The sequence below is a fragment of the Trichechus manatus genome, unplaced genomic scaffold, assembly GCF_000243295.1.
Source record: "Trichechus manatus latirostris isolate Lorelei unplaced genomic scaffold, TriManLat1.0 scaffold00008, whole genome shotgun sequence".
Classification (NCBI taxonomy): Eukaryota; Metazoa; Chordata; class Mammalia; order Sirenia; family Trichechidae; genus Trichechus; species Trichechus manatus.
Window position 1 is genome coordinate 15,637,131 of NW_004443944.1, and position 8,951 is coordinate 15,646,081.

At 49.2% G+C, this 8,951-nt stretch overlaps 1 protein-coding gene across 1 annotated transcript in view; it reads left to right on the forward strand.

Moving 5' to 3' along the window:
- PREX1 (phosphatidylinositol-3,4,5-trisphosphate dependent Rac exchange factor 1) overlaps positions 1–8,951 on the forward strand; it is a 138,880-nt gene that overhangs the window by 51,241 nt on the left and 78,688 nt on the right. The window contains exon 5 of the mRNA XM_023741468.1: positions 1,597–1,758. Coding sequence (XP_023597236.1) covers positions 1,597–1,758 — 162 coding nt within the window. The remainder of the gene's footprint in view (positions 1–1,596; positions 1,759–8,951) is intronic.

Consider the following 8,951-nt stretch of genomic DNA (forward strand, 5'->3'; position numbering starts at 1 on the left):
CCCAGTTTCTCCCCTTACTTCACTGACATCTTGGGTGATCTTGCTGTGCCTCAGCCTCCTCACCTGTTAAATGGGGTAATAGTAGAATCTACCTCATGCACATAGAGTAAAGGTTCAGTAGGCATTAACACCACCATCGCCATCATCATCATCATCATCATCATCATCATCATCATCATCATCATCACTGGTTTTCAGATGATGAAATGGAGATTCAGAGTGGAGGGGTGACTGGCCGAGGTCACTCAGCTAGTGAGGGGCAGAGCCAGCCCTCGAAGCCACACTGGTCTGTGCTCATAACCACCTCATGAGAGTGTGGTGTCTGCAGAGACCTTATCTGTGACTTTCGAGGCAGCAGGGAGAGATGAGGGCATTGGGGAGGGACTGGGACCGTTAGGCGTATATCTGGGTCAAATGATAGGGACACTTATCTCTTTTGGCACAGTCCTGGAGGAAAGGCTGGCAAGCTGTCGGTTGGGTGATTTGGCCTGGAAATCTTCTCAGATATCTTGAGGCTGAGCTAATCCCTTCCTCTTTGGGTCCTCTCAGTGTACTTACTCTGCGGGTGAAATCCTTTGCTTATGACTGGCCTGGCCTTTAGAATGTCCCAGTCTGTGCCTGTGGTGAGGGCTGAGCTGGAGTTAGAAATGGTGGGGAGAAGGGTTCATGGATTAAGAGTCTACCCCTTCTGCTCCTTTACATACCCCATCCCATGTCCCTGTGAAGTGGAGGTATTTTTATACCCATTTTTCAGATCAGAAAACTCAGGCTGGGGTTGAGAATATCTGTGGCTGCTTCTCTGACTGACTTTCTCTCTCCCTCTCTCATTTACTCTGCTCCGGCCACACTGGCCTCCTAGCTGTTCTTGCTGCACACCACATACACTCCCACCTCAGACCCTTTGCAGACCCGTTCCCTCCCCAGATTTTTGCTTTGTTTAGGTCTCTGTTCAAATGCAACCTTCTTAGAGAGACCTTCCCTGACCTTTCTGTTTGAAATAACACTTCCCTTCCCAAGACCTCCTACCTCCTCATTCTGATTCATTTGTCTTCATAGCATTTGTTACCACCTGACCTGGTATTTGAGGAGCCCTGGTGGCACAGTAGTTAAAGCACTTGGCTGCTAACTGAAAGATTGGCGGTTCAAACCCACCAGTCACTTCCCAGGAGAAATATGTGGCAGTCTGCTCCTGAAAAGATTTATAGCCTTGGAAACCCTATGGGGGCAGTTCTGCTCTGTCCTGTAGGGTCACTTTGAGTCGAAATCAACTTGACAACAATGGGTTTGGTTCAATCTGGTATTATATACTTCATTTTTCTTTATTTTGTCCCATCCCCTTCACTGAAAGTAATATCCACGAAGTGAGGAGTTTTTGTCTGTTTTATTCACAACTCTATCTCCAGAGCCTAGAACAGTGCTTACGTGGAGGAGGTATTCAGTGCACATTTGTTAAAAGAATGAATGAGCAGTGTTCTCCAGCACCAGGTTACACAACTTGTGTGTGGCAGAACTGGTGTTCTGCTCCAGGCTGGGTGACCTGGTGACCGTGTTTGGTTCTCTCTGGACTGACTTCTGTCATGCTTGCCCCTGCACCAGGAGCTGGCCAAGAGGACCCCCGGCAAGCACCCAGACCACCCCGCGGTCCAGAGCGCCCTGCAGGCCATGAAGACCGTCTGCTCCAACATCAACGAGACCAAACGGCAGATGGAGAAGTTGGAGGCCCTGGAGCAGCTGCAGTCCCACATCGAAGGCTGGGAGGTGCGTATGGGTTAGGAGGGGGCCTCTTGGGCTGGAGAGGGGCCCGGAAGGTACATAGCTGTAGACACAGGCTAATAGCCTGGGTGCCAGAATTGGCCTGAAGGGCATAGTATTCGGCCTACACAGTGTTTGTAAAAAATATTAAGTCATTTTCTAATTAAGTCCGTATAAAAATCCAGATATCGAGCTTCTCTTGAAAAATTGGTAACACTGGGCCCCCATTTCCCACAGCAGCAATCGCTGGGGCCCCTAGTTCTCCTTAGTCCCCACTCACTGTTATTTCCCCACTCAGGCTTCTTCACACACTGCCTTACCTGCCTGGTACCCATAGACCTTTGAGCTTCTGTCCCCGAGGTTAAGGGTCGTGGTTAAATGTCCATTCCAGGGTTGACTTCTGGCCTTAGCACTCCCTTGCAGGGTGACGTTCGGCAAATGTCTTAACTTCTCTGAACTTCAGTTTCCTTGTCTAGCCTGGTACGTAGTAGGTACTCAGTAAATGGTAGGTATTCATATTAGTATCATCGCTGTTGTCAGGGAATGGGACTCTGGAGAGCTTCTGTCTCCTGGAGATGTCGTTTGTTTGAACCCCTGCCTGTTCCTCAGATCATTAGAGATTTCCTATGAATCCGTAGAATGAAATGGGAAAATCTGAAGAAATGAAAAGTAAATATTGCAGTAAATACAGCTGGAGTGGGAGATAAAGAACAAAGAGGAAGGACTGCTGGACCAAGATTGTACTCTTTGTCATCTGCCTCAGACCTTTTGGATTTTCTGGGCCTTTGAGGCACTTGCTGTGTTCAGGTTTCCACTTTTTTCCTCTCTCTTGGGGAATCCTAACCATGACTCAGTATCACAGCCAGCTTGAGGGTTTAGCTGCAGAGGGAAGGGTCTGTAATCAGGGAGGAGGTGGACATTGCGGATTGGTGCTTGGCATGCATCGTTCCACTGGGCCTTCCTGCCCTGCTGAGAGGAGAGCGAAGAGCTGCATTCCCGAGACTCCCTTGCAGCCCAGGCTTGGGATGTGTCATGGATTGAATTATGTCCTGTCTTAGGCTGGGTTCTCTAGAGAAGCAAAACCAGTAAAGTGTGTAAATGTACACATAGAGAGATTTATATCAAGGAAACAGCTCATGCGATCGTAGAGTCTAGAACGTCCCAAGTCCGTGGATCAGGGTAGAGACCTCTCCCAATTCATGCAGCCGCAGAAGTTCGCAAGCCCAAGATCGGCAAGTCAGAGAGCAGGGCTCCCGCTTACAGGCTGTGAAGGTTGACGAATTCCATGATCGGCAGGCAAGACCGCAAGGTTTCTCCTGATTCACGTAGCTGCGGGGGCTGGCAAACCCAAGATCGGCAGGTCAGAGAGCGGGGCTTCTCTCACAGGCTGCAAAGATGGACGAATCCCAAGTTCAGCAGATAAGCTGACAGCTCAAGTCCCAAGAACTAGAGCTGAGAGACAGGAGGCAGCCGCAGGATCCATAGAGAGCAAAAAGCCAGAACGTCTGCTTATGTTCAGATACAGGCCACACCCCCAAAGAAACTCCTTTCATCTGATTGGCTACTCACAGTATGTTCAGTCATAGGAGTGATCACATTTAAACACTGAGAATCGTGGCCCAGCCAAGTTGACACACAGTCTTAACCATCACAGTCCCCCCAAAATATGTGTCAACTTGGCTATGCCATGATTCCCAGTACTGCATGATTGTCCACCATTTTGTCATCTGATGCGATTTTCGTGTGTGTTGTAAGTTCTACCTCTGTGATGTTAGTGAGGTGGGATTAGTGGTAGTGATGTTAATGAGACAGGGCTTAATCTACAAAATTAGGTTGTATCTTAAGTCAGTCTCTTTTGAGATATAAAAGAGAGAAGTGAGCAGAGAGACAGGGGGACCCCATACCGCCAAGAAACAAGAGCCAGGAGAATAGCGCGTCCTTTGGACCCAGGGTCCCTGTACTGAGAAGCTCCTCAGCTGGGGAAGATTGATGACAAGGACCTTTGCCAAGAGCTGACAGAGAGAGAAAGCCTTCCCCTGGAGCTGACCCCTGAATTTGGACTTCTAGCCTACTAGATCGTGAAAGAATAAACTTTTGTTTGTTTAAAGCCATCCACTGGTGGTATTTCTGTTATAGCAGCCCTAGATAACTAAGGCAGGATGTGATTTGGGGTTTGGCCAAATTCAGATCCAGTTGCTTGAGATTTGCAAGGTGGGAGTAGGATGGAGGCCACCTTTCTGCTGTTTTTGCAGCAAAGCACTGTAGACACTCTTGGCTTTCTGTGGCAGCACTGGCAGAGGTCCCAGGTTCCAGACTCCTGGGTGTCGAGAGGCAGGTCGTGGGGTATCTGGTTTTTGTTTGTTTTGCTGGTGTGTATCTAGCAGGCATAGGCTGGCTTTGCAGCTGGCAGTGGAGACAGCAGCTGCTGAAGCCTAGATGCAGCCTGGGCCTTGCCCTCCTGGAGTACCAGCTCTGACGATGGCAGTCTGACTCTTCCTCTTCTCAACTGTGACAGAGGCAGCGGCTACCCTGGTGGGCCAACTCTGCAGTGAATTGGTTTTCTGGGAGCCCCAGCCTGGAGTCCTGGCTCCTCTAGCTCCTTCAGTGATGGAGTAAGCTCCTCATTCCTTTCTGCTTAAAATCTGTAGCTTGGCCTCTGTTTTCTGCAACTGAAAACTGCCTGATACTCACCTGTGCCAGTCAGGATGCGTTCTCCAAGGACTCTCATTCCAGCCTCGTGAAGGTCTTTGTGTGATCTTTTTGGCCATCCACTCATGATGCCAAGATGGCAGCAGCTGGAGGCATCACATGTTCAAAAGCAGGAGACAGGCATGGCTGGAGCAGTGAAAGGGAGCTTTCCTCACCAGTGGAGGAAAACTTTCCCCAGAAGCCCTGAGGAGATTTCCACTTTCATCTCATTAGCCAGAACGAGGTCACTTCCAGCAAACATGCTAACTTTGAGAGGAAATAGAATTGACTCATTTAAGCATCTGTCTGTCTGGGCTTCAAGCTTCCTGGCAGCCAAGGTGAAGAGAGCATTACACATAAGTTGCCTAACATTCATTGTCAAAAAAAGGAAGAGGCAGAGCAGTTCTTCTGGCAAACAGAACATTTCCTGACACTCAGCTGGAAAAGAAATTTCTCATATGAGTCTCTGTGGAGAGGGTATTGAGCAAGCTTCTTAGCAACCAGAGCAGAAGTGATTTTTAGATGACTCCTGCTAAGAGCCTAGGGAAGTGAACTAAGGGTCTTTAGGGGCCTTTCTGACCCCGTAAATCTAGAGTTTGACAACCCCATGACCCTTATTTTGACCACTGTTTCTGGGTGGAATGGGAAATAAAGTGTCCTGGACTAAGAATTGCTGCAATTATTGAGCACCTATTACATGCTTCCAACACTATGAGGGAGGTACCATTATTATCCCCATTTTACAGCTGTGGAAACTGAGGTACAGGGATTTGGTTTGCCTTGGGCAAGTTTGTTCAGCTCTCTTGGCCTCATTTCCCATTATTTATCTAATCTCAGTAATAATGTCTCTGAGTTTACCCTGTGGGGTTATTTTGAAGAGAAGTAAGATGTGGAATCTGAATGTGCTATGGAAAATGGAAAATGATTTTCCATGTGGTAGGAAGGTTTGGAAATACAGTTTGATCCTAAAAGCTAGGGAAAAAAAAATGTTTCTAAGTGAAGCTAATTGCGATGACTTCATGCTCTCGGTGGTTAGAACTTCAGGAGACAGTATGGCTTAGGGCATTGTTCACAGTCAGTCAATGGTGATGGTGGTGGTTGCAGATCCCTATTGTGGATACTCTTGACAGTTGCCAATCGTTTTCTTTGACCTCTTGCCCGATCTCAATGGCTGGTTGTCTTCTCTGTCTGGAATTTGACTGACGGGGCTCGTATTGGGGAGGGGGAGTCTTCTCTTGGCCACTTTCTTGCTGTTTGCTTGGACTGCATCATTAGTTTGATCTCAGAACCACGTGACTTCTTTGCGAGATCCTTTGTAAGGCACTTGCCCTTTTTTGCCGAGAGGACTGGTTTAGTTCAAACCAGAAAAATTAATCACTAAGCACAAGGAAATGGTAGTGTCACAATACCTTGGAAAGGAGTGAACAGGTCAACCCCCTCTACACGGAGTGATGCCCTTGCCTCAGTTTCCCCATCTGAAAAGTCTGGATAATGGCAGTACTCACCTGGTGGGCCACAGTGAGGATTTTGTGTTGATGTACAGAAAGCGCTCAGGACAGCCTGGCTCAGAGGAAACCCACAGTCAGCATCAGGAGAAGCTGCGTAGAAAAAGCGGAATTTCTTTCTTATTTTTATAGATAGAAAAAGCATCCTGCAGCTTTGGTGAGAGCTCATGCCCAGTGAGGGCTGACTCTCCTGCAGAGGGAAATCATGGATTCAAGCCCCATGGGCTTCCGTGTGAAGCTCAAAGTAATAAAGAGAAAAGGCATGTTCTTAATAAGAAAGAAGCAGGGCACATTCCTCTCCCTGTCTCTCAGAGTCCTGGTTCAAGAGCCGATGGATCAACTGCTCACCCCCCTACGCGGGGGAAAGAAAGAAACAGAAGAGAGTCATTAAAAGACTCTAAGGAGAAGTTCTCCGATTTCCTTCCCACTCTCCCTGAGAGCGTGTGTGCTACCTGAGGGGTGTGGTCTCTCCCCTTTGGGGACCTCTGCTTTAGACTGACAATTGCATAGAACAGTCTTCAGGCTGTCTTCTAAGAGGCAGCGGAAAGCAGAGGTTAGTGGATAGGGGAGCCAGGGGTGTGGGTTCAAATCCCAGCTTGCTTGCTTACTAGCTTTGTGACTTCTGACAAGGTGCTTCCCTGCTCTTTGCCTCAGTTTGCTCATCTGTGAAATGAGCTGTAAGGACTAACAAGATTTGTACAAGGTACTTAGAACAGTGCCCAGCACATATTAAACCCTGTGCGTGTAGCTTTTGACATCTCTAAATACTACTGCTTCGGTTTTATCAAGCGTGTGTTATCTGGCAGACGTCTTGGTGCTCAGCCTCTTCCTTGTGTATCTGATCCTTAGACCCGGTTTTGAGGACTCCAGAGAGCCTGAGGGGCTGGCTGGGCTTCTCAGCAGGGCTGGGCCGACAGGGCATCCCCCTGTACTGTGCTTGGCATTTCAGATGAAGTTTGCTGGGTGGTCCTTGGCCAAGTCCAGAGAGGCAGCATCCTGAGCTGAGTATACTTCCTCTCTGCTCCACAGTCCCCCAAGACCCGTGTGACCTCGGGGCCCTTGGGACTTTGGGGCCTGGGGCGCTGCAGTTGGGCCAGGTACCCGATTCAGACATACTTTGTTGCTGCATGGAGTTGGCTCCAACTCATGTTAATCCTGTGTACAGCAGGATGAAGCACTGCCTGGTCCTATGCCATCCTCATGATTTTTGGTATGTTTGAGTCCATTGTGGCAGCTGTTGTGTATTTCGAGTGCCTTCTAACCTAGGGGGCTCATATTCCAGCACTACATCAGACAATATTCTGTTGTGATCCATAGGATTTTCATTGGCTAATTTTTAGAAGTAGATCACCAGGCCTTTCTTCCTAGTCTGTCTTAGTCTGGAAGTTCTGCTGAAACCTGTCCACCATGGGTGACCCCGCTGGTATTTGAAATACCAGTGGCATAGTTTCCAGCATAATAGCAGTATGCAGGCGACCACAGTGTGATAAACTGACAGATGGGTGGTGGAGATTCAGGCAGAGAAGCGGTTAAATGCTCTTTGGAGCCTGGAAGGGCTGGTGGGTGGGGTGGGTGAGGTGAGGGGAGGAGAGAGGAGGCCCGAGGTCTGGGGAAGGGCTCATCTTGAACCACCCTCAGCCCTGAGCTTGCAGCGGGGCCTCTAGTGGAGCCACATAGCCAAGGAGTCACACTTGCCCTATTTGCGAAGACACTGGGGGTCCACGGGGCTTGTCATCACGGAAGCCTGAGCCCCAGCAGCAGTCCAGGGGCTCTGTTTAGCCAAACCTCTACTTTCTAGACACTGTCCTGATGTACCTTGGGTGCACATGACCACGCAGCTACTTGGCTTGTTACCTTGCCATGCAGCTGTGCTGTGGGACTCAGACATTTGCCTGTGATGTGCATGCAGGTATACCCATGTAGGGCCCTGGCTGAACTGGGCACCGTGATTGCACCAGCCCTGGGCTGCACGGCTGTTGGCCACAAGGGGACTGGTTTCCTAGCCCTCGTGGATCCTGGAGGGCATTGTTGGGGTGAATGGTGTGCTGTGCCCCGCTGGGCTGTGGGCATGGAGCAAACCAGCTCCAAGGGCAGTGAAAAGGCCATGACAGGCAGTGAGCAGACAGTCTGATTTCATCAGTTCCCCTTTTTGGGTCTCAGAAATAATCGAGTCAGCAGACCCTGTTTCATCTGGGATATGAACTCCTTGTTGCTTGTGGATATAGAGTGTTTGGGGAAGGAGATTCTTGCAAACAGTTCCCCCTCTCACTGCTCTGAGGTTATCATGTCTCTTTGTAACCCCCTTCACTGTATTCTTCAGGCTGCCAAATGAATCTCCCCAGAAACACTGCTTTTGCATCATATTCCTTGGGCCTGAATGTCCCTGTCACCTGTTGATGGCCTGCATTCTTATCTTGATGTGTTAGTTAAAGCACGTTTGACTCCTGCAAGAAAGAGATCCCAAATGAGGTGAGGCGTCCCTGGTGGTGCAAACGGTGAACGTGTTCAGCTGCTAACCACGAGATTGGAGGTTCAAGTCCACCCAGAGTCCCCTCAGAAGAAAGGCCTGGCAGTCTACTTCTGAAAAAATCAGCCACTGAAAACTCTATGGAACACAGTTCTACTCTGACACACACAGGGTCACCATGAGTCAGAATCAGCTCCACGCTAACCAGTGATAAATGAGATGAAAGTTTCTCAATAGCAGTGCAGAGGTGGGCAGTGCTGGCTGGCGGTGGGGGTGGCCCTGCCCTGCTAGGATCCAGTTTCCCTCAAGCACCTTCTTCACTGTCTGTTAGGGTATAGCCCACCACCACTGTGGCTCTCTTCCAGCCTGTGGAAAGAGGGAAAGAGGAAGTCGAGGGGAAGAAATTTGCTTTCGAGGAGGTGATGTGGAATTGGGGCACATTGGTGCTAATTTAGTCAAATGACTTCCCCTGGTGCACGGGAGGCTGGGAAATGTAGTCTGGTTGGGCAGTCAAGAACCAACTGAAACTCTTCCCATGA